This window comes from Solea solea, chromosome 7 (assembly GCF_958295425.1).
Source record: "Solea solea chromosome 7, fSolSol10.1, whole genome shotgun sequence".
NCBI classification, from domain to species: domain Eukaryota; kingdom Metazoa; phylum Chordata; class Actinopteri; order Pleuronectiformes; family Soleidae; genus Solea; species Solea solea.
The window spans coordinates 29026941-29053559 of record NC_081140.1 but is presented as its reverse complement, the minus strand read 5'-3'; the positions used below and the strand labels follow the sequence as shown (position 1 = coordinate 29053559).

Genomic DNA, 26619 nt, shown 5'->3' with positions numbered 1-26619 from the left:
ATATAAAAAATATAATTTGTGTCCTGCATCATGATTTAAAACTTTTCAAATGTATAATTTTAATATATATACTGCTTTATTATATTATATAAACAAACACATTAGGTGGCGTCTCTGCTGTTTCCAAAATCGTCACAGTTATTTTGGTCAATGTTGAGATTATATCATTATATCAAAAAATGTGTTTTTAATCCTTTGAGAACTGATTCATAATCATGATGAGAAAATGAGAGGCCAAATATCCTTGTCCCCTATCCACGTCCTTTATTATTTTGACATAATTAATGTCCTATGTTATAATTTTAAACCTTCAGTTATTCATAAAATGTGTTTTTAATAGTTTAAAAATGATTAATAATCTTGATTTAGTATAAGTAACCAAATATCCCAATGGCCTTGAATGCATCATGTCATATACAGTATATATCGCAGTAAAATATGACAAACCCCCCACGTACTTTATTATTATGACATAATTAATGTCAATATTATAATTCTAAACCTCTAGTAATTCCTAAAATGTGTTTTTAATCCATTATTTATAAAATAACAAAAAAAAATCCATGTCCTTAATTATTATTATGACATAATTAATATATATATATATATATTTTATATTATAATAGAAAATGTGACTCATTGACTTTGGTTGTTGTTTTTTTTATCTCGTAATGTACCGTAAATGTCTCGTGCTAATCGTGCTGCGGCATCAAACATCACATTTCCCAGTGGCCTTGAACGCAACTTAGAATGCTCGCTTCCCTGTCTTGACGTCACGCGAGGTTTGGCGCTTAGTGTCATGCGGCTGGTCTCGGGTCAGTTTGTCAGTTTAGAACGCGGTTTAGAGCCGTTTACATTTCCACTGAACCACTGACGTCAGATCTGTGACCGGAAGCGGAAATCGAGCGTCTTGTAACGTCATTTGGCGGGTTTGTGTCCGAGCTGTTGGCGCCACTGATATAGTGCACACACAGAGAGTAAGAAGCTTTTGGAAGAAAGAAGTGATTTTTTGCTTTTCTGCTCAGAAAAGTCGTGTTTTCTCCTAAAATCTTGAGTTTATTTTCATTCGCGGACATGACGAAGCTTTCTGAAGGCGCCATTGAGGTGAGAAACTAACATTTACAACAAAAATCTGATTTTAAAATTGAAAATAAGAACATTAAAGACAAGTTCAGCTGCAGTAGTACACTCATTTATTCACACACTAATTCTTCTATTATTGCTAAAAAACATGAAATATAAGCTCTTTTGTGGAATGTTAGTGTCAAGAATTATTGACATATTTACAGAAGAATCATGTTAAATATTGAATTAATGTATGTTTTCTTTGTGTGTGTGTTTAGGCTCTGGCTAATGGAGTCACCACCACTGATCCTGTGCTTCAGTTATTGGTGAGTAAATTATATTAAAAATAAAGTATTTTACTACTAACCTGGATGTATAGTGTGTGTGTGTGTGTGTGTGTGTGTGTGTGTGTGTGTGTGTTATATAATCTTAACTCTTTCTTTTCAAAATTAGTGTCAGATTTTTACAATGTCAGATTTTCCACTCTCTTTGATTCCCCTGCAGATTAAATTTTAACTTGAAGCAACACAAATATGTCCAGTTTTTACACTTGCTGCATTTTTCTTCTCAGAAAGTTGATAAATGTCACTAAAATAAAAAACGTAATTTTTTTTTTTAAGTTTATTCATTGTTTTTATTGAAAAATAGGGTATATACATTCAGTTATTGGTGAGTAAATGATATTAAAAATATAGTATTTCATCACTCACCTGGATGTTTAGTACAGATATATAAAAATAATCCAACTCTTTCTTTTCAAAATTATTCAAAAATGTGTTATATTTTCCACTGTCTTTAATTCACTTGAAGAAAAACATGTACATTTTAGCTTGAAGTTTTAACATAATAAATGTTGATAAAAAGTCACTAAAACTTAATTTTTTATAAATATCTATCCCGACAGTCAAATTTAGCTGTAAAATGTTAAAACAGGTTTTGTTATTGTGACGAATTGGCATGAAATTGTAAATATTGGTGACACTGGAGTTATGGAAATTCATAATTATGATTTCAGGGAACAACAAAAACAAACAAATTTACTGAACAGAAATGTCATTTCAGTAACTTTTTCTTTAGGTAAATGTGTCACAAAGAGAATAATCATCACATTGTTTTTGTTTAAACAAAAACTTTAACATTTATTGTTAATAATTTAATTTCTTCCAGAACATCCGCAGGATAGAGGGAGGCAGTGGTCCTGCTCGCTACCGAGTGATGATGAGCGACGGACAGAACACGCTGTCCTGTAAGTGATTTTATTATTTTATATTTGTATTTTTATTCAATCTGCACACACACACACACACACACTGATATAACTTAGGAAAAGTACGTATTTGTTTGTCCAATTTGAATTCAATGTTGAGGTTTTTCATTATTTACTTTTTTTTACTCTAATGTAAAATAATATGTGTCTTTATTCGTCTCAAAACGGATCATTTCACAGTGTTTTAGCAGCAAAAACAACAGAAACAAACTATTTAGGAACACAATATAATATAAAATAAAATCATCTGCAGTATTAAGAGAAAAATGCAGCGTGAGCTCTGGACGCAAAAGCAATTACAAACAAATAAGAAACAATAAAAGCAATCCGATGAATTTTATTGAATGTACGATAATAACCAGAAGTTAAAGCTCAATAAAGAAAAATCTCTGCTGCGCTGAGTCAGCAAAATTCACCGCGCTGAGTCAGCGAAAAGTCATTCAGGAGATGAATACCTTTGTGTTTGTTTTCTTCTTCTTCTTCACGTGTCGTATAACTCATGTGATATAACATCATATAATCTTTATTGTAAAATAAAATAAATAAATAAATGTTAAATGAATCTCGGAAGAAGGATTTAAGGACCGTTCAAACCCCACATGTATGTAATAGTTTCTGTTTTTCTCACTCATGAAACAGTTAAATGTCCTTTTAATGTTTAATTATCTCACAATTTATCACAAAAGTTATTCGTCACTTGACTTTTGGCCAAAATCAGCGTCTTAGAATGTGTAGTTTTGTAATTTTCTGCTGTAAAACTCCTGTGAGGATCTTTAAAAGTGCTTCATAACTGAAATGTATTGTTATTTTTATTATTATTATTATTATTATTATTATTATTATTATTATTATTGTTGTTGTTGTTTTGCAGCGTTCATGTTGTCCACGCAGCTCAATACTCTGGCAGAAGAAAACGTCCTCGTCCCAAACTGTGTCTGTGTCCTCAAGAGACACGTGACCAACATCTTAAAGGACGGCAGGTATGTGATGACGACGTTTCCTCTTCATCAGTGAAACTGTAACAGACTGACACAGTGTTTCCTCTGTGTGTGTGTGTGTGTGTGTGTGTGCGCGCGCAGACGCGTGGTCATCGTCGTGGAGATCAACGTCGTCAAAAGTCCTGAAGAAGTCGGAGGAAAGATCGGAGACCCGACTCCGTACATTGAGGGTGAGGCTTCGAAACAGACGACATCAATAATTCTTTGTTTTGTAGCAGAGATTGACCAGATTAAGAGATTAGATCATTGTAGTTTATGCACTTTGTGAAACAAAGGTTTAGACTTTTTGTTCATTTGTTTTAGTTTTGAGATAAACGTGAAGTTGGGAAACGAAGGAAGATTTTTTATAATTGGTTAATTTGTGGATTATTTTCTAGATGAATAGATTACTTATGTTTGTTAAACCTGGAAATGATGATGTTCTCAAATTTCTTTGTTTCATGGAGCAAAGAAACTTGAAAATAATCACATTTAAGAAGCTGAAAATATCACACAAACTGGTTTAAAATGTAGAAAACAAAACTTTCAAACCCATTCATCAATTATCCAAAAGTAAAAGATGCAGTAGTAGAAGATTGTTTTGCTAAATTGTGAAGCTATGTCTGCAAAAACGTTTAAAAAAGGAAAATAATGATGATGATCTCTAACAATGATCGATCGATATTTTAACCAGGACAAAATCTACATTGTGAACTGCTGTACAGTCGCTGTGATGTGTAAAATATAAATATTGTGCCGTCCTATTTAGCATATTGTGTTGTTATTTATGATAATATGAATAATATGAATAATATGAAAAACATGGATTATTTTCCTGTTGTTTCCTCAGGTCAGAGTCGACCTCCAGCGTCGGCTCCGGCTCCTGAGGTTCGTCCTCTGCAGCCACAGAACAGAAATGAAAGTGAGTCCAACTTTTGATTTTCACGCTTTTTAATGTGACTGTCGGATATTTTATTTACTTTTCTCTTTTTTAAACCTTTATTTTATGTCAGTAACCACTAGATGGCAGCATTTCTTTGTAGTTTTCTGTCATAAACTCAGTCAGTGACTTCACAGTTACAGTTTTCATAACATCACTTTCTAAACTTTCTCCACTGTAAATCGATTATACATTGTCTTATTTGATATTTTATTTTATTTAGATTAAAAGAAGTTTTCTGTGATTTCTTTCAGCTTCTTAAATGTGAATATTTTCTGGTTTCTTTGCTCCTGCTCATCATTTACAGTGTTTGGCAACATTTTCTGTCCAGAGAACTCATCATTTAATCTGGTAAAGAACCAAAAGATCATAAAAAGAGGCTAAAAATTACAGCGTTTGTGATATGGTATTAAGTCTAACTCATGATTATTTTCATAATCGTTTCATTTGTCGATTTGTTTTCTCGATTAATCTTGTACTTATTTAGTTCAGAAAATGTTGATCAGTGGTTTGTCAGCAGCAGCAGCAGCAGCAGCAGCAGTAATCATGTTCTCCTGGGGAAGAAGCTCCAGCGTATAAGAGCTTTTCTTTCTTCTCAAATGCTGGATCACAAGTCTCTGAATTTCAACTGGATTTCTGACGTCGTACATTTACTTTTAAGTCATCGCGTCGGTGAAACTTTGCTCATGAAGTGAAATAATTTCAATAATCACAGTTGCCATCCTCAGAAAATTGGATTTCTCTAATCCCCCCCACACCTGCTCCCCTTCCTTCCTTCCTTCCTTGCTTCCTTGCTTCCATCACTCGCTCTTCACGGATCATGTGTTTCTTCTCGCTTCATGTTTTCCAGCCGTGAACAGAGGCTTCAACAGAGACTTCGGGAAGAAGGCGACATCTGCTATGCCCAGCACTCCAGGGGGCGGGTCCAAGGTGGTTCCCATCGCCAGCCTTAACCCGTACCAGTCCAAGTGAGTGTGTGTGTGTGTGTGTGTGTGTGTCCTCAAAGACTGTCCATCACGTCTTAAATACGATGGAGAGGAAACAAAACAACAAAGTTTTCACAGACTCCTGCATTTAAACTGTATTTACTGTTTATATAAAGTGTTTATTTACATTTTTACCTTCACTACAGTATTTTTCACATGGGTTTTATTTTTTATTTTATGTCCTAAATAACACTGATGTATGTTGATGTTACTGTGATTTGAGCTGCTACTGGATTCTTGAATTTCCTGTGGGATTAATTTAATTTAATAATCTGTCAGATACTTTGGTAATTCGTCATGTATCTGTCTGTTTTAAGATAGCTAGCTAATACTTTAGCCATCTATCTGTCCAAACTAACTAGCTAATTCACCATCTAGCTATCTGTCTCGACAAATGTTTGTCTAAGCTAGTTAGCTAACTCGCCATCTATTTGTCTAAAATAGCTACAATTTATTGTCTAGCTAACTAGACATCGATCATCCATGCTATTTAGCTAACTCACCATCTATCCGTTGAAGCTTGCTACAATTCGTTATCTAGCGATCTGTCTAAGCTAGTTAGCTAACTTGCCATCTATTTGTCTAAGATAGCTACAATTCATTGTCTAGCAAACTAGACATCGATCATCCATGCTAGTTAGCTAACTTGCCATCTATTTGTCTAAGATAGCTACAATTCATTGTCTAGCTAACTAGACATCGACCATCCATGCTAGTTAGCTAACTCACCATCTATCCATTGAAGCTAGCTACAATTCATTACCTAGCTATCTGTCTAAGCTAGTTAGCTAACTTGACGTCTATCCGTCCATGCTAGCTGGTTAATTCACCTCTCTCTGTCTATCTCTCTAAGCTATTTTGCTAATTTGCCGTTAATCTGTTCTGTCTACATCCATTTATTGATTTGTATTCATTGGAGTGAATTCAATTAAAGTTTATTTCTAACAACAGGCAGAAAATGGGAGTTTAAAAACAACAGATTGACAAAGTAACTGAATGAAAAACCTAAAACAAACAGTGAAGATTTAATGACTGAAGTGGGAGGAAGAAGAAAACACTCATTTATTCACTGTCTATGAACCATTGTTGTAAATAATTAACCTTCTTTCTACACATTTACATTAATTATTACCCCGTCGTCCTTGTATATTTATGTTTATAAAGAAGAATAGAGTTTAGTGTTGACTTCACCCTCAGAGCCACTGGGGGGCAGATTATTAATAAGATTGTTGGAAGTTTGAATAAACAACTGTGTGTTCTGCGTCCCTGAGGAGCTTTGGAAAAAGAGCGTGAATAACAGTGACGTGAATAACAGTAGCGTGAATAACTCGTCTCCTTCTGTCAGGTGGACCGTCCGCGCCCGCGTCACCAACAAGAGCAGCATCCGAACGTGGAGCAACTCCCGCGGTGACGGGAAACTGTTCTCCATGGAGATCGTGGACGAGAGCGTGAGTCACCGCGTTCATTTGCATGTTATGTAAATGAGCTACACAAGACTTTTTATCAAGGGACACACGTGACCCAAATTCACAACATAATGTCATGAAAGGAGAGAATTGGTGCAAAAATAGGATGTTTTAACGGCCGTTTCTGTAACATTTCTTGGTAAATGTGACATTTTCTACAGACGTATTTGATAAATGGGTCAATTCTATGAATGTGTTACTCAACGAATCTTGCATAAAAGTCTCTGGAGTGACGCTCTTAAACATAATGCACATAAACCTAAATGCTTTATTTTATGACAGGGTGAAATACGAGTGACTGGCTTTAACCAAGAGGTGGACAAGTTCTTCACCCTGATTGAAGTTGGAAAGGTAAGATCGTCGGTACATTTACGTTATTCCAAGTTATTGAGTCAGTACGACAAAAAAACAGACTTAAAATACATGTTAATCTACTTCATTTTGGAGTAAAGGTAAGATATTTGGGTGTTACTGAACTGTTTATAAGGTTGCAAAGAAACTCCTGGTAAATTTCCAGAGTTTCCATTAGAATTTTATTTCTAATTGGAGTTTTTCCCTGGGAATTTAAAAGAACTCATGAGAGTTCACAGGAAATTTTGCATAATTTTAAAGAAACTGTTGGATACACGTATTAACATGACACAGATTTTTATAGATAGATAGATAGATAGATATGTGTTTATGAAGTAAGATGGGTGTTTGTTGAATAACATTGATGTTCAACTGAATTTGCATCAAATCTGATTGATTTAGCCAAAGACTATGATACAATATATTATTTACAAACTATATTTAAGGAATTTATGGAATAACAGAAGAATCTGTTAGAACACAGAAGAAGGAAACAAAAAGACTGTGTTGTTAGAGAGTGATTTGTATCCAAACCACAGAGACTCAATGAGTCATCTGGCTTCACTAAGCAGCTTATGATGCTCTGCCAGCGTTGTTTCCTCTCCGACTCTCTGACGTCGTCACATTCACTAAGGTGAAAGTTTCTGCCTCCTGATCTGTGGTGAACGCGCGTTAACTCTTCGCTGCTCCGTCTCGCCCGCGCAGGTTTACTACATCTCCAAGGGCTCGCTGAAGATCGCCAACAAACAGTACACGTCGGTGAAGAACGACTACGAGATGACGCTGAACGGAGAGACCACCGTCATCCCCTGCGAGGACAACTGCGACGTTCCCATGGTGCAGTGCGACTTTGTTCCCATCGCCGACCTCGAGAGCAGAGAAAAAGACGCCGTCATCGGTGAGCGGGCGACACAAATGACACAAAGTAGAAAATATGCACATTTTAAGAAGCTGAAAAATCCCAGAAACCCTTTTTTAAATGATTAAAAAAACAGCAACACAGAAACTGATGAATGGAATATCAAAATAGTTGCAATGCAGAGCAAATATAAGAACATTATATAAGAGATGTCTCCGTCTCACCTTATACAAATGTTCCTTCTCCACGTTTGTTGCGTTTAATTGTGTTAGTGGACAGCGTGTGATTGATTAAACACGTTTGTAGGAACAATTAAAGCCAGTTTGACGGCGTCTCTGCTGCATTACAGATGCGAGCGACTGCTGCTCGGGCGCTGACCTGTATGAAGTGAATGAATTACTTATTTCCCGAGAGGAGATTTGTGCCTGAAACCACGGAACCTGCAGTGACCTGTGGGCGTAAATACCGCAATTAATATTTATGGGATGTACACATGGAGCAGCCGCAACGCGACTGATACCAGTAACAGATCATTGTGTTTGTGTGTGTGTGAGAGACTCGACGCCGATGTGATTTAAAACTTATTTTTATAGCTTCTTTTTCCGTGACCTCATCAGAAAACATCACGCCGTCATCTGCAAACAGAGTGACTCTGATTTTGATTTGTTTGTGTGTCGTTCCAGATGTCATCGGCGTGTGTAAGAGCGTGGACGAGCTGACGCGTCTCACGACGAAGGCCAACAAAGAGGTGTCCAAGAGGACGCTCAGTCTGATGGACATGTCCGGGAAGGTGGTGTCCGTCACGCTGTGGGGAGAGGAAGTGAGTTTTACATTGTTCATAATCTGTTCATCTGTCAATCATTTTCTTGATTCATTTATTACGTGTTTGGTCCAGAAAATGTTAAAAAAATATTGATCAGTGTTTGTCAAACCTGGAAATGGTGATGTCTTCAAATTTGTTTTTAATAAAGCGGGAAAAGGTGGATTGTTTTTGTTATATTAAACTGTCTGATGAAATCGGAACACTACTATTCTGGCTGTGAAGTCTTAATCTTAATCTGTCATATATTCTAACACAGAACCTGACAAACCAAACGGAACAAATCCAGATAAACACGACAACATATTATTAACACATTTGTTTTTGCTTCTCTGTGCAGGCGGAGAAGTTCGATGGCGCCGGTCAGCCCATCTTAGCCATTAAAGCGGCGAAGCTGTCGGACTTCGGAGGCCGGTCTCTGTCGGCGTCCTTCAGCAGCACGATGATGATCAACCCTGACATCCCTGAGGCGCATAAGCTGAGAGGCTGGTGAGTCAGGCTGCCTCAGGTCAGGTCACACCTGTCACGCTTTACTTCAAATCTCATATTATTTTATGAGTGTAAAAGTTTTGCTGCAGTCTCATAGAACTTTTGAAGTCAGACTCGTTAGGTTCCAGCAGAGGGCGCTCGTAAGGTTTTCGACTGTATTGTATGACTAAATAATAATTAGATGTATAACAAATAAATGATTAGACACTTTAAAGTTATTGACTTCTGTTTAGATTTTTTACTATTTTACGACAGGACAGTGAACGCAACGTTTGGTTTCCATCGTCTTCTCTCGAGGTGCCGTCGGTTTCGGACTAGAGCTGCAACTAACAATTAAATATAGAATTAATTAGGGCTGCAGCAATTAATAATCGATTGCTATATTCGATCGATTGTTCAGTTTTAGAGTTTTCTGTTCTCCATACCCCAAAGAAATAATCATTAAAACTGAATCATTTTGGAAAAGTGTCTTGTTTTTGTTCACAATCACAAAATGATTCAGTTTGAATGATTTCTTTGTTTTATGGAGCAAAAAAAACAGAAAATATTCTCATGTAAGAAGCTGAACAATGAAAGAAACTAGAAAATAAACTCCGCAGGTAAAAAAAAGAAAACAAATTCACACAATTCCTTATTTATTTTTATTCTTGACAAACTTCACTTCACGACTTTTACTGTTGAGATTGAAGAACTCTGAGGATTTAAACGGATAATTTCCCTAAGTTGTGAGAGAGCATGCTCCGATTCCTATTATCACGATTAGTTTCCCCCATTAGTGTGTGTGTGGCTTCCCTGAAGCATTACATATAAATGGAAATTATACTTAAATCTGTGGAAATGTGTGTTTTCTCCTCTAATCGCGTTTGCAGATTAAATGAAATCCAGACTAATTTCTGTGTGATTACATTTAATTTAGCTCTTTTTTTTAACATGGTGCAGTGTGTGTGTGTACATATAAAGTATGATGTTTCCTCCTTGAACATGTCTAATCCATGTTTTTATTAAGTATAAATCAGCTGACGTCGTCGTGTGTTTACATCTGCGCTCGTCTCTGTGTCGTCGTGTGTTTTCCACTCTTCAGTTAACAGTAGCTTGTTTTTTTTTTAGAACCACAGCTTTGTTCTGTTACAGTTCACTCTCACAATTATAGACGTGTGACTGTATTCCTTGAAGATTTCCTCGCGGCTTCTCTTGCAGAGGAAAAGAAGAGGAACACTTTTAAAGTCTCCAGCTTTCATCTTTTCCTCTGGTCCCTCGCGCCCACTTCCTCGATTCTTCCTTCTTTTCTTTCCTAAATAATTCTCCTCCCTTGTGTGTGAGGCACGATCTGTGTTTGATTCATCTCCATCAGGAGGGTGGAGGAAAAAAGGCTTTGTTGTCGTCTTTCTTTCTGTTTCCAGACTCATTTAAGACGAGGGACGGTTGTGGTTTGATGGTCAAACAGTAAAACACCAGCAGGGACTTGTGGGTTCAACTCCTCGACACTAGGGGGCGATATTTCCCCTGTCAGCTTGTTGGTATGAAGCGTTTACTGGTCGACCAAAAACTTACTGCCATACATTAACTTCAAAATATGACGTCTGGATTTCCTCATGTTTTTCTTCTTCTTGTGTTTACCTGCTTATTCTATTATTTTTGGGTCAAAGGTCAAGGGCGGGCTCTGTGGGTCATGTGCAGAGTCACTGATTATAGTTTGGGTCCAGTTGAACGTAAACAAATTCACTTTAAATACAGTTTTAGTCAGACTAACATGTTTAAAAGTCCAGTTTTAGTCAGGCTAACATGTTTAAAAGTCCAGTTTTAGTCAGACTAACATAATCATTTCACATTTTTCACATCAATATTTAAACATGTCGAGAGTTTTGTGGTCATTTTGTGAAAATAACACGTTCGCTTAGGTCATTTAAGTCATTTGATGAATTGAGAGTGAATAAAAAGTTTTTAGTGACTTTGGAACATTTATCATATTATCATATATTATTACTTTTTTAAGTTTCTTGATTATATTAAGGTAAATATAGAAATATTTATATAATATCCGCTGAACCATTTTGGATAAATATCTAATTGCGGTGGAAATTGTGATATGAGAGGGAATTCAGGGACAGAAATCATGAAATTTACGAAGTTTCCTGAATGCATCTTGTCCTTTAAGCGCAAGGTTCTGTAGATTAGGGCTGAACGATTTTGAACAAATATCTAATTGTGATTATTTTTAACTGAAATTGCGACCGCTGTGTGAGAGGGAATGGTAATTTTTACATAATTATTCTCATTGTCATTTGGATAAATAACATTTAAAATGATTCCTGTGTGATATTTGTGCAGATCCGTGGGAAACAAAGATGCTTTCTTCAGTCTGTGGACTCTAAAATAGTCATGTTTACACACATTTAGGACGCATTGCGATTTCGATCAAATTTGGATGAGTTCAGCCCTAATATCGACTGTGGCGACGCCCAAAGGTAAACGCTGAAACTTTTTATCAAGTTCATGTCAACAGACATGTATTAAATAAACAGTAGTTATGAAGCAGCAGCATCATCATCTCCTGCTTCTGAAAACAAAAAGGTCATGTAATAATTGGCTGATTTATAAAAACAGAGGTTATAAATATTCATTATTTTCTGAATCATCACTGTGTGTGTGTCTGTGTGTCTCGTTTTCCTGGTTTTGATGAAAATGGCCTTAATTTCCCCCCCGGAATGAGACTGAAGCGTGAGACACTCATGGTCCTGGTCCTCGGGTTAATCTGGGCTCAGTTCTTGATTCTGTGAGACGATGTGAGACGATGTGATGCGATGTGATGCCGTTTCATTTAACTATAAAGCTGCAGGAGCTTCTTTTTCTGGTGAAAAAGTAAAAAAATAAAAATAACCATCCCCTCTGCTTGTGTCCATCAGTGTGCCGAAGCATTTGTCCATTAGGTGGCGACAGCGCACTGAGAGAAGGTTGTGCGGCCTCTTCTCTTATTTTCAAGCAGGACGATCACTTTTGTGTCGAGTCATGTTTGTTGATGTCGCTGTCACTCTCAGACATTCACACTTAATTCATGCTGTCACATGACTTTGGCTTCCATTTCCTCTGCCTCACCGTGACTCCAGTGTTTTCTCAGCAGCAAACGATTGATTGACAACTTAATTAACCGTCAGCTGTTTTGACAGTAGATGAATCTGTTTGGTTCTTAGACGTGAGTTCCATTCAGATTTCTTCAGTCCATTTATATTTGAATAAAATAAGTAATATTAATATATAAAACGGTCAACAATAAGTGATTCTCACGATCCCATAATAGAAAATAACAATCAACAGATTCATTGATGATGATTCAGGAACATTTTATCCAAAACTGAATTATTATTGGAAGTTAATTCATATCGGACTTGTTTAATATCAACTAGGCTGAATTCTGCTTTTATTTTGAAGAAAAATGTAAAAACTTTTTGGTTGAAGCTTCTCAAACGTTTTTTAACCTTGTATTGGTTTATAGTGCAGTGAATGTTTAGTGTTGGGTGTTTAAAGTGACATCTTTTATTTTACATCTGTTTCTCAGTGAATTCTGATGTTGAGATTTGTGACAAATGTCAGAAAAATCACAGTTACATATTTGGTCGAATCAGATTTTCCAGACGTTCCGACTCTTTTAAAAAGTCACTTCATTTCTCTCTCCTGTTGAAGCTGCGACAGGAAACGCTCTCTGTGATAAATCTGGATTGATTTGTCAGAATATTCTTTCTTTTTTTTTGGTCCCTGCCAACCTCCTCCTAACTGTGTGCCAGTACAATTACAGCGAGTCGGAGCAGGTGCACTGGTGAGGAATCTGGTGTCACGTTGAAGAATTGCTCACATTTGTCAGTGGGAATGTGAAGCTCGCTCCTACTCTTAAACGTTAATGGGGATATTTTCAATTAGTGGAGCCTCCAGGAGCGAAGCAGGCGGCCGCTCACTGTATTTACAACCTGACCTCCCTATTGTGCACCACTTTGCCTTGTGGTCAACAGATTAGTGAGTTTATTGATCTCTGCGACCATTTTAAACTTCCTTTTCCCTCCTCCCGTAACTGCATTTTACCTCCATCCATCTGTATGTCTTCTTCCTTCTTTACTTCACCTTCTCTTTTCCTCTTCTCTAACTTGAATCAGTGGCAGCGCTTGGTAAAAGTTGTCCTCTAATATCACAGACCAGCTCATCAGTCCCTCTGCACTCACAAGCCTCTTAAAGCCTTGATCACTCTCGTACGAGGCATCACAGCACATATAACATCTGGTGTAAACTTTGGCTCACTATTTGGCAGTCATTTTGTGAATGTTTAGAACAGCTCATTATTTGGCAGGCAGTGTGCTGCAAGATTCATAGAACGGTTTACTGTTTTGCAGTCAGTCTTTTGGTGGGAATGTAGAATAGCTCACTATTTGGCAATCTGTCTGTTTGCTTGATTTATAGAACAGCTCATTATATTACAGCCAGTTTATTGGTTGATGTCTTGAATAGCTCACTATTTGGCTGTCCGTTTGTGAATTTTTACAATAGCTCATTATTTGGCAGTCAATCTGTTGGATGTAGAGAATAGCTCACTATTTGGTAGTAAGTGTGATACTGTATTGAAAAAACAGCTCATTATTTGGCAGTCAGCTCACTATTTGGTGGATGTCTGGAATAGCTCATTATTTGACATTTAGAGAACTAGAAAAATAGTATTAGAAAATAGTTTCCTCACCATGGAAAATAATTTATCAACCTCCAAACCTCACATTGTTCAGGCTTTAATTCTTAATGCTGGTGGTGAAATCATGACTCAGAGGTTTGAACTGTTGCTCACACAGGTACGATAAGGAGGGACACACCATGGAGGGACAGTCTCTGACCGAGTTGAAAGGTGGTGGCGGAGGAGGAAACACCAACTGGAAGTCTCTGTCTGACGTCAAAACTGAGCACCTGGGGCACGGAGACAAGGTACAGACACACACTCTGAAGACATGGAAACCCCCACACACACATACACATTGTTATTCAAAGATGTCTCTTTGAAGACGTTCAAGGACAAACTGAGAAAACACCTGCGTTGAATCTCAAACAACAAATATCAAAGTGCATTTGTACTTTTAAGAGCTCACACAGCTGCTCGCCCGTCGCCTTGCGCGCGTGTCACCTTGGCACTTCCTTTGTCAGCGTGATGAATCTTGATGATCATTGATTGATTGATTAGTTTATTAGAATCACTGCACCAGGTGTGCATACTGAAAATTGGACGATATTACCGGTTCCTGATTTGACTGCTCATTAGTCCCTCTGCTCTGTGTGTGTCCTCTCCAAGGCTCTACATCCTTCACTGTTTTATTTGAAAACACATACATTGCATAAGTCTGTCGTCCTCACTACTTTGGTTTTAGAGAAGCAAAAATAGAGCATTTTAAAAACACTGCTGCATTTGTTTTAGTTTTTAGCTGCATTTTAGTTTGAATATTCTTTATCTTATTTAAGTTCACTTTATATCCCGAGTATGAGCTAAATTTGTGGAGAAGGGAAAACAATTTGGGTAAATTTACATTTGGATTAGTGAGAGTCAGAAGAATATCATCTACGTATATTTTGTATACTTTTGGGACTAAATGGAGCAAAAACTAATGTTCCAGTCATGGAAAACACAACAAGATAGAGAATATTTAAATGTCCTGGATGATTATACTTTTGTTTCTCTTCTTGTCTCTGCCTCGTGAGTCACATTTTCTTCGGTTAGCATCAAAACTCAAAACCTGTTACGTTTGTCCATTGTGGGCCTCCGTAAACACATGGTGGTTCATACAATCAGGTGATTTTATACATCTTTATTTGTTTATTTATTAATTTAAATTGGAGTTCTACCAAATGAAAATAATTTCACCCACATTTGTATCGACTGTACCTTTAAAACCATATCTGTAAAACCTTTAATAATTTTTTTTAAATGGTCAATAGAGAATTTCTGTTTGTTCACATGCTGTTCGAAACAAACACATAAATCTTAATGAAAAGCGTAGGAAAATTTCCGCAAATTTGTTTGAGGACCCCAAAAAAAATCCCCTGTGACCCATCCGTGGGTCCCGAGCCAGTGGTTGTGAATCACTGATACATAGTATTGTCACTAGGGCTGCAACAATTATTCAATTATTAACCAGTTACTAAATGAATTGTCATCTATTTTGAGTGTTTTTTTCAGTAATTAATGTGATTTTTTCAGCTTCTTAAATGTGAATATTTCCTGGGTTCTTTTTGCTCCATTTTTTTATTTTTTAACTTTTTCTGAACCAAACGACAAATCAATCATTGAGAAAATAGTCGAAGGAAAGTTTTAAAGACACAACGTCAGATCATGAAATGATAAGGAAAGTTTTTAGGTGGAAAATAAAGTATTTCTAAGGGAATTTTAGGTATTTTGAAGACTTCAAAAACCATTTTAATAGAGAAAATCAACATGTTATCAATTATTTCCTCATCAGTAAAGGTCGGTTTAACATCTGTACTTTAAAATTCATCGATTATTAATCAATTACTACATTTTTTCGCTAATTAAAACCAGTTTGTGTGAGTTTTCAGCTTCTTAAATGTGAATATTTTCAAAGAAATCATTAAAACTGAATCATTTTGTGTTTGTGGACAAAAACAAAGACATTAAAGAACATCATTTCCAGGTTTGACAAACACAGATCAACATTATCTGACATTTTACAGACCAAACAAGTCGACGATGATGAAAATAATTGTAAGTTTCAGCCTTAATTATCACCGTGTTTAATAAATCTGTATTTTATCATCATATTCTTACTCATTTTCAGCCTCAGTCTCAGTGAAAGTAAGATTGATGTCTCAGATTACATAACTTCCATTTGACCTCAGTGGTAATATTCCTGCGTTCTCATCACTAAAGTAACGTTGATTCTTTCAGTTTCTCCGCTGGTGTTTTAATGAAACACTGCTCAGCGGAGTGTGTGAGATAACGTGACCTGTGCACGGATCCTAACGCGTGTCATTTAACATAATGTAACACATTAGTGATCGGCGCAGTGTTCCGACAGATTCCCATTAAAACCGGGACAATTAATAGATGCCGGTGATTATGATGAGTTGGTGAGAGACGCGAGAATGACAAGTTCTGCAGCGTCTGTGGAAGACGAGAGTTTTAATGTCTCACTGGAAACTCGGAGACAATATAAAGGCCCTGTTGTTACAGAGAAATGTTCAAATGAATGGGTTCAACAAAACCATTTATTTTTTGTTTTTTATTGACCGTTAAGCTTAATTAAAGTCTTAAAAGCCAAATTGATCTGATGGTTTTAGTCTGAATATTGAACATGATTACAATTATGATTCAAGTAGAAATAAGTTAAAATATCTACTAACGTTTTCCTCTTTGTACGGCATCAACTAACCCAAAATTTCTGCATGTATCTTAATTTTCTTGATTAATTGGTCAGTTTTAATGATTTCTGATGTTATATGGCACAAAGCAACTGGAAAATATTCACATTTAAGAAGCTGAAAAAGCACAGAAACTTGTTTTAATCATCGAAAAGTGACGTGTCATCCTCTGTGATTTCTCCACAGTCTCCAATCATATATTTAAGATGGAGTTCAGGTGCAAAAACCCAGAAAAGTAATTTTCTCAAACTTTTTAAGAAAAAAACCCAGCATAAATAATAATTTCTATGACGATATTTCACATAATTTCAAAATAAAAGCTTTTGTTTTGAACAATGAATAGTTCACAATGTAAATGCAAAATCTATTCATCTTTTATTATTAATAATAAAAACAGAAATAACTTTTAACACCATATTAAGTGGCGGGGCTGCATGTGGCCCACCACTGGCGCGCCCCCTGCTGGATTTTAACGAGTACTACTACTAAATTGCAGTGTTTAAATGACTTTTCCTCCCACTTTCAAAATCATATTGAATTTTGTGACGACCCTAATCATCACTGAGACCTTTCTATCTGCTGGTGTCAGAGCTTAGGCTCGTTTTAATGTAGCTTTTAATTTTCCCTGACTTTACCCACGAGTCCACCTGTCCACGAAAAGACTTCTTCGGCGAGGATGAGATCGACCCCGGGGTCAGCGAGGCTGTGACTCCTGCAGAGCAAAAAAAAAGTAGAGGAAGAAAACGTGTGATGAGTCCTGGCTCTGTCAGAGAAGCTGAGGCGAGTCTGTCCTCAACCTCTGTGAGACGTCCAACACGCGGAGACGCAGGGACACGGAGGTCAAACCTCTCCAAAAACTCCCCCTCCGTCCTCCCCCTCTTTGCTAAAGTCATCTGTTGCAATTAATCGTCCCCGTTGCAATTAATCGTCCCCGTCACAAAGTCTTTGTGTCATAATCTCGCGTTTCCACGCCGCTCCTGTGCCCTCGCTGACAGGAAGTGGTCGCCCTCTGCTCTTGTTCACTTGACACTGTATTTGGGGGAGAGGAGAAAATAAAAATCTGTCCTCCTGTCCTCGTCCCCACGCTGAAGAGAAATTGACTTGATTAATTGAACCTCTTTTGGAGGTTGAAGTCTATTTATAGTAAATGAAAATGCTAATTAAACCCGAAAAGGAGCAGCGACGTGTGTGTGAATATGTCAAATGTTTTTTACTCTTATTTTGTTTACCGACACAAAGTCTCATGTGTCCTGGTTCTAAAGTTAAACAGGGTCAAAATCACTTTGTGAAGAAAGAATGGACTTTATTGTATTTCCTGTTTTTGTATCCACATTATTCCTCTCTCTGAGGACTGGGTAATATATGGATATTATATCTGTTTGGTGAAATTGTCTTGGATCGTAGATATTGTTATGTCGTGGTGACTTTTCGACGATTGCCACAGCCCTACGAGTGTTTTTGTCCATTTATGGTTTGAATTATTCAAAAGCTGGTTTTGCTTTTATAGTTCGTTTTTTATTTTCTCAAGTGGGATTTAAACAAAATTTCCCCTTTTGGGGTGAAAGTGCAACAAAACACAAGCTTCGAAACAGGCATATAAACAAGATGTCATTGTAAACAACAACAACTTCCAGGGATTTTATCTTGACTATGGAAGCTCAAGAGCAGCATCAGCGGTGGAAGTTAAAGAGAAAAATCCTCCTAAATTACAAAGTGACATAATAAAGGATGGCTGGATGGATAACACATATCTACCAATACCGATATCAGTCCGATACAATCATTATAGACCTTTTAAACTAAAAAGTGTAATGTCTAACAATGACACTGTTCCCATAAACAGAAAATAAGCAGCCCCAAAATGTCCGATTATGTGATTATAACCAGTATCGGACCGATCGGCTCATCCCTAAAATGAATGAATGGATATAGCTGATTTATGGTCCAGCTCTTCTGGGTTATGACCCAAAGAGAAGTCCTTAGTCTGTAGTGGATGAGATTAAAGTGGTGGTCGTGTGTGTTTTTTCACTCTGTGGGAAATCAAGTATGTGAAGTGTTGATAGAGGAGAGGACACATACATCCACCATGTTAGCACGAATATGTCTCGCACTCAGTCCGTCATGATGACACGGTGCTATTAAGCCTCTCTCAAACATCTCAGGGGAAATCCAGCTCGACACTCCTGTCTCTGACGAGGACGTCTGCATGAGAGCGTTTTAAAACAGGGTTCTATAAATAAATCAGTCTGTTTCAGTCAGTTTTAAAATTCTGATTACACTCGAGTCTGAAGACTCTGATGTTCTGCAGTTATAACATGAGGTAAACTCACTAATCTGACTGATATTTGACACTTTTAATCTGCATTGGCATGTGAATGTATGGAATATCTCCTTATTTGGCATTCAGTCTGTTGGTGTATAGAGACAACAGCTTACTATTTTGCAGTCAGTCTGTTGGTGGATATAGAGAACAGCTCACTATTTGGCAGTCAGTTTATTGGTGGATGTGCAGAATAGCTCATTATTTGGCATTTAATCTGTTGGTGGATATAGAGAACAGCTCACTATTTGGCATTCAGTCTGTTGGTGGATATAGACAACAGCTCACTATTTGGCAGGCAGTTTCTTGGTGAACATATAGAAAAGCTCATGATTTGGCATTCAGTCTGTTGGTGTATAGAGAGAACAGCTCACTATTTTGCAGTCAGTCTGTTGGTGGATATAGACAACAGCTCACTATTTAGCACTCAGTCTGGTGGATATAGACAACAGCTCACTATTTGGCAGTCAGTTTCTTGGTGGATGTGCAGCACAGCTCACTATTTGGCAGTCAGTTTCTTGGTGAATGTATAGAAAAGCTCATGGTTTGGCTGTCGGTCTGTTGGTGGATATAGACAACAGCTCACTATTTGGCATTCAGTCTGTTGGTGGATGTAGAAAACGGCTCACTATTTGGCAGTCAGTTTCTTGGTGAACGTATAGAAAAGGTAATTATTTGGCATTCAGTCTGTTGGTGTATAGAGAGAACAGCTCACTATTTTGCAGTCAGTCTGTTGGTGGATATAGAGAACAGCTCACTGGCAGTCAGTTTCTTGGTAGATGTCTGGAATAGCTCATTATTTGGCAGGCAGTCTAGAGTATCTCAGTTTGTGGCAGTCAATTTGTTGCTCGATTATTATTTATTTGGCAGTCAGTTTCTTGGTGGATGTAGAAGAGCTCATGATTTGACAGGCAGTCTGTTGATGGATAATGACAATGGCTCACTTTTTTGCAGGCAATCTCTTGATAGATCTTCATAACAGCTCATTAAATGGCAGGCAGTCTGATGGTGGATGTCTAGAATAGATCACTATTTGGCAGGTAGTCTTGATTAACAACTCACAATTATTCAGACAATTCTCCAACTGTGTAACAAATAATGTTCTCTCATAAAGCAGAAAATAAACATGACTCATTGCTCATTTGTATTTACAGTCCGTGCATAGTGAAGCATGCAAGATATATACTACATATATACATACATATAGGATTTTTGAATTGTCTCTGATTTTATATTTATATCCGTCCTATAACCGATCCAGTGATTTTGACCAGTATTGGACAGATACCGATCTGTCTCCATATTGTCTGGCCAACCCCGCCTCTCACACTTTAATTCAGACTGATTTAATACAATATTTTGAACCCAATTGACAATTAAATTAGTGATTGATTATGAATTATCGCGGCGGCAGCAGCAGCTTCATCACTGCATTTGTGCCAGAGCTCTTAAGATTCACATTATGAATGATTGTCTGCTTTTCTGACACTTCTTACCTGTTCTGTTTGTGAAAATGTCATCTTCATGTTAAAGTAACGCTTGTTTACGCCTGGTTTGCACACCTTTGTCTTGTGAGAGTGACAGGAACTCATCTCTATTTTTTTTTTCTTTTTTTTTTCTTTAAATGTGTATTTGTGTGTTTGTCTTTTAATAGGCAGACTACTACACCTGCATAGCCACCATCGTGTACCTGCGTAAGGAAAACTGTCTGTACCAGGCCTGCCCGAGCCAAGACTGCAACAAGAAAGTGTTGGACCAACAGAACGGCATGTTCCGCTGCGAAAAGTGCGACAAAGAGTTCCCCAACTTCAAGTACCGTCTCATTCTCTCTGTGAGTGACTCAGTGCTGGCTTCCCTGAAACTTCTGACTCTTTTTTTTATTTTTTTTATTCCATTTATTTATTCCATTTTTATTTTTTTGCAGTGCGACACATGCACACACAAGCAGATATGCAAATGCTGTTCTTCCTGCTCGCTCCTGAACAGATGCTTGTGCTGAGGCAGTGGGTGTCAGCCTCTTCATTGTCCTGTCGTTCTCCTGACTCACTGTCTTTATTCATCTTCTCTCTCTTTCTCTCCTGGGACTCGAGCCACTCGTTCGCCTTATGCTTCAGCCACTTACCTCCAATCTGCTTTCTTTACTTAGTAGAGGTCGACCAATTCATCATTTTAGCCGTTTAATCAGCTCCTAAAAGGACATTTTACAGCCCTGACCAAAGCTCCACAGAGCTGAGGAGAGAACTGAGCACAAATTACAGATAAATTGCAGCAAAATGAGCAAATTCATTTAAGGATCACTTTCTTGATTTCGCCTGATCATTCCCAAAGTAAGTGTGTGACAGTGAAACGAGTAACAAGTCGAAAATATTGATCAGTGTTTGTCAAACCTGGATATGATGATGTTCTCAAATGTTTTGTTTTTGTCCACAGAAAATGATTTCTTTGTTTAATGGAGCAAAGAAACAGAAAATATTCACATTTAAGAAGCTGAAAAATCACAAACTGGTTTTAAGTATAAAAAAAAACACTCAAAATGATTAATTTTCTTCTTCTTGGCAGGTGTCTGGAATAGCTCATTATTTGGCAGCCAGTCTGTTGGTGGTTGTGTAGAATAGCTCATTATTTGGCAGTCGGTCTATTGGTAGATGTACAGAATAGCTCATTATTTGGCAGTCAGTTTTTTGGTGGATATACAGTATAGATCATTATTTGGCAGTGAGTTTGTTGGTAGATGTACAGAATAGCTCATTATTTGGCAGTCAGTCTGTTGGTGGTTGTGCAGAATAGCTCATTATTTGGCAGTCAGTCTGTTGGTTGTGCAGAATAGCTCATTATTTGGCAGTCAGTCTATTGGTAGACGTACAGAATAGCTCATTATTTGGCAGTCGGTCTATTGGTAGATGTACAGAATAGCTCATTATTTGGCAGTCAGTTTTTTTGGTGGATATACAGTATAGATCATTATTTGTCACTGAGTTTGTTGGTAGATGTACAGAATTGCTCATTATTTGGCAGTCAGTCTGTTGGTTGTGCAGAATAGCTCATTATTTGGCAGTCAGTCTATTGGTAGACGTACAGAATAGCTCATTATTTGGCAGTCGGTCTATTGGTAGATGTACAGAATAGCTCATTATTTGGCAGTCCGTTTTTTTGGTGGATATACAGTATAGATCATTATTTGTCACTGAGTTTGTTGGTAGATGTACAGAATTGCTCATTATTTGGCAGTCAGTTTTTTTGGTGGATATACAGTATAGATCATTATTTGTCACTGAGTTTGTTGGTAGATGTGCAGAATAGCTCATTATTTGGCAGTCAGTCTGTTGGTTGTGCAGAATAGCTCATTATTTGGCAGTCAGTCTATTGGTAGACGTACAGAATAGCTCATTATTTGGCAGTCGGTCTATTGGTAGATGTACAGAATAGCTCATTATTTGGCAGTCAGTTTTTTTGGTGGATATACAGTATAGATCATTATTTGTCACTGAGTTTGTTGGTAGATGTACAGAATTGCTCATTATTTGGCAGTCAGTTTTTTTGGTGGATATACAGTATAGATCATTATTTGTCACTGAGTTTGTTGGTAGATGTGCAGAATAGCTCATTATTTGGCAGTCAGTTTCTTGGTGGATAACCGACAAATGAAAGAATGTAATAAAAGTCCACTGTCAGTCGACCACTCCTGCTGAGTTTTAGTGACTTTACTGTCACTTCCACTTTAGCTGCATCACAGCGACGTGTGTTTAATCGCTGCAGCTTTTCCACACTGTTGCTGTGTCGATGTACACATCAAAGTGCGGCGTTAAACACAACAAACGCAGCCTCGTTGTTTCTGCTCATTCACAAACAGATGTTTTAGAAGTGGCTCAGTCGGCGTCGGAGCAGCCTCGTGAAATAAGCGGCTTTTGTCGATTGTTGTTGTTCACGCGCTGTAGCATAAGCTGTGAATTAGCTTCCGCTGTGTGTGTGTGTGTGTGTGTGTGTGCATGGCTGGTGCAGCTCTGTGATTATGTTTCTGCAGGCTTGCCAGCAGGATTCAGACTAATTAGAGGATGTAATGACTTAAGAGGAGCGAGATGCATTTTAGTTAACGACATACCACATTTAAGCAAACTGGCAAAGAAACCTCATCAAACATTTATACCAGAGAACATTTGTCTGCACATGTGTGAAGCGGAGCTGCGTGATTCTAGATGAAGCATGAATCATGATTTTGTTACAGATCCCCCCCCCCAGTATATAAATGTGTTTTGAACTCATTAAAACTTATTAGTCTTCATCAGAAAGTGAATTCTTAACATTTTTATCGCTCTAACGCAGCAACTTCATGAATCATGAAGAGTATTTTTCCTGAAAGGAATTTTTAAGTGCTCTATATTTAAAATAAGTACACAAATTAAAACCATGTATCAGTCAGGAGTGGGCGTTAGAATTAAATAACTCGCTTGATTATTAAAAAGTAGATTCGTTTCTGAGTTTTTTAAATATATTAAAAGGAAACGTTTTATCAGTGGTTGCATTTAGTATTTATAAAAACAACCTAAATTTAGTTACCACAAGGTGGCAGCAGCAGCAAGTATTCAGTTTGTCATGAAATTTACGAGGTTTCCTGAATGCGTCTTTTTCTCTAAACTCAACATTCTAGGGCTGAATCTTTTTGAATATCTAATCGCAATTATTTTTGACTGAAATTTTTACTTACGTTTTTTTGTTTTCATTCAAATAACTTATTTAAGATGATTACTGTGTGATATTTGTGTAGATCAAAGATGTTGTCTTCAGTCTGTAGGATGTTGTGTTTATAGGTCAGGACAACATTTTTCAGTTCTACTGTAGATCGCACAGATTGATCAATAGGAAATAAACGGTATTAATTGTTATTTTACATTTTCTTTAAACAAAAAACCAGTGCCATCAGTTGTGCAGCAGCCTTATTAGCAGTATTTTTAACATTTAAGAACTTCCTGTTCTTACCTTTTGTCTTGTTTTCTGTTTCTTTGTCAGGCAAACATCGCAGATCATTGCGATAACCAGTGGGTGACGTGTTTCCAGGAGAGCGCTGAGGCCATTCTGGGCCAGAACGCTGCTTACCTGGGTCAACTCAAAGATTCGGTGAGTCTTCGTTTGTTTTACGTCCTGAACATTAATCTGTGGCTCAGTGGAACTCGCGCTGACACACACACACACACACACTATAACGTGTGTGTGTGTGTGTGTGTGTGAGAGGAAAATACCAACTGTGTTCTGTGCCTTCGAGGGATAATTACTGAGAAAATCACAGCAGTCGTTTGTGAGAGTTCACTGATCAAACTCCACTTTATGAAATAATAAAAAGAGTTTTACGAGCACAGACGACAACCTCCCTGTTTCTTACATGTTTTTACCAATTGTTTAGTACTTACTACTATGTTTATTTATTTATTATTTTTATCAATCCATTTTTCATTGATTTATGTATTTTTATCTACTTTATAATCAGCCTTTTCACAGCAATTTTTTTTTTTAAATTATTCCTATTGTTTCCTGATCTATTATTGTAGTTTTCTTATTTTATTTTGATATTTATGTATGTAAGATTATGGAAGAGTTTTCTAGGATTAAAGTCTAAATTTGAATTTTAAGTTATACATTTCTGTAATGTATCATCTTTTTTTTGTTATTTTATCTGATTTTAGGTTTCCCTATTCATTGTATTTTGGGGATTTTATTTACTATAACTACTCTACTACATATATACACACGTGTGTGTGTGTGTGTATATATATGTGTATATATATATGTATATATATATATATATATATATATATATATATATATATATATATATATATATATATATATATATATATATATATATATATAGATTGATAGATAATGTCTGAACTGCTTTCATTGATAATAAAATAAGTATGTATATATATATCTATATCTATCAATCTTTATATATTTTATATATATATGTGTGTGTATATATATATATATATATATATGTGTATATATATGTATGTATAATAACATATTTTCTTCTTCACTTTCAGAATGAAACTGCGTTTGATGAAATCTTCCAAAACGCCAACTTCAACACGTTTGTCTTCCGTAACAGAGTCAAGCTTGAAACGTACAACGTGAGTAAAAACACAGATAATAATTAATCTGAGGAAATAAAAAAAGCCTTCAGGTTTGCCGTCACCGCAGATTTAAAGACGGAACGTATCACTGCAATAAAAGAAGGAAATGAGTCTGAGAAACTGATAAAAAAAAAAAAAAGATCTTAAAACACCGTCATTCCATCTGTGAGCTAAAAATAGATTGTGGTTAATTTTTTATCTGTTTCTTTTATTTACTCACTAAAACACCTTGGTTTTATTTTGACAGACAGAATAAAATAAAACTTTATTTATACAGCACATGTTTTTCTCAACGGATAAAAACAGAAAAGTCATGAAAAAGTCAGTAAATTAAATTATCATCTTTAAGAAGAAACTCACTTTAGGTTAAGGGATTCTCTTAACCTTAAGTTTGCAGTTCTCTGAAACATGAGTGAGGTGAATGTTAAAAGAGAACTTTAGGTTAAGGGATTAACCTCGGTTCTCTGAAACATGAGTGAAATGAAACACATGTGGAAAGAGAACTTTAGGTTAAGGCGTTAACAACAGTTCTCTGAAACATGAAGTGATTGAGTGAGAAATGGTTAGAATATGAATGGACCTTCGTTAGCGGTTAGCAACGTTAGCAGTGTTTTAGGAGTTACATACTGGTGCTTTAAAGAAGCTCATGTCGTCCCATGATGAGTTATTTTATAAGATCTTTGAAATCACAAGATCTTTAGCAGGAACGACAACTTCTCACACTCTGACACACAGACAGAGCTTTGCTTTGAGGTGAACACATAAAAGAATTGATTGGGCCGTGAATGAGTGAATGTGAGCAGGAAGTGTGGAGTCGAGCCAGAAGCTTCACCTGCTGTGGATCACACACAAGAGTCCAGTGTGTCACACTCACTCTGTCACACTCACTCACTCTGTCCCACTCACTCACTCTGTCATATGTGTGTTTCCTGTGACAGGATGAATCCAGAATCAAGGCCACGGTTCTGGACGTGAAAACCGTGGATCACAAGGATTACAGTAAGAGGCTGATCATGAACATCAGGAAGCTGGCGGCTCAGTAAAAACCTGACAAACTTCTCCTGAAGCTTTTGTTTATGTGTTTGTTTGTTTGTGTGTTTGTTTGTTTTTGTGTGTGTGTGTGTGTGAATAATCCTCACACTCCTACTTTATTTCCTTTGTAAAATAATGATTTGTGTCTTCAGTGATGGTGAATATAAGAACCAGCATTTATTTTGTGCACTTGTTTGAGGCGGAGCAGAGACTGTCTGTCTGTCTGTGGGTCAGTTGTCTGTCTGTCACACTGTCTGTCTAACACTTGCAAACATAAGCACATAAACATCATTTACTATTTAAGTAACAACGTGGTGTTTTTTTTCTGTTTGTTATTGTTTTTTCTTTCTTTCTTTCTTTCATAGTGAGAATAAAATAGTTTGTAAGCAGGTTTTTGTTTGTTGAAGGCAGATGTGGAGACATGTGTCTCTGTTACATTCATTCCAGAATGTTTTTGCTTTGTTAAAACACAAATACAAGACTTGATTTGTGAAATGTTTCTGTTATAAAAAAAACTTCTCTGA

The 26619-nt window shown here is 36.8% G+C and overlaps 1 protein-coding gene across 1 annotated transcript; it reads left to right on the top strand.

Annotated features, from left to right (window-relative positions):
• Positions 1 to 945: 945 nt before the first annotated feature.
• On the top strand, positions 946 to 26619 carry rpa1 (replication protein A1). The gene is made up of 17 exons (XM_058635018.1): positions 946 to 1104; positions 1344 to 1391; positions 2233 to 2311; positions 3204 to 3312; positions 3412 to 3500; positions 4160 to 4231; positions 5100 to 5217; positions 6581 to 6683; positions 6984 to 7052; positions 7758 to 7950; positions 8595 to 8731; positions 9072 to 9220; positions 14044 to 14173; positions 20590 to 20766; positions 23940 to 24047; positions 24974 to 25060; positions 26002 to 26619. The coding sequence occupies exons 1-17, from the start codon at positions 1075 to 1077 to the stop codon at positions 26104 to 26106; spliced, it is 1803 nt and encodes a 600-aa protein (XP_058491001.1). The 5' UTR covers positions 946 to 1074; the 3' UTR covers positions 26107 to 26619.

Bases quoted from the DNA above. Each gene is read 5' to 3' on its own strand.
- rpa1 (XM_058635018.1), top strand. From the start codon at position 1,075: ATGACGAAGCTTTCTGAAGGCGCCATTGAG. The intron at 4,232-5,099 runs GTGAGTCCAACT...CATGTTTTCCAG, and splicing joins GCCACAGAACAGAAATGAAA to CCGTGAACAGAGGCTTCAAC. The intron at 7,053-7,757 runs GTAAGATCGTCG...TCGCCCGCGCAG, and splicing joins CCCTGATTGAAGTTGGAAAG to GTTTACTACATCTCCAAGGG.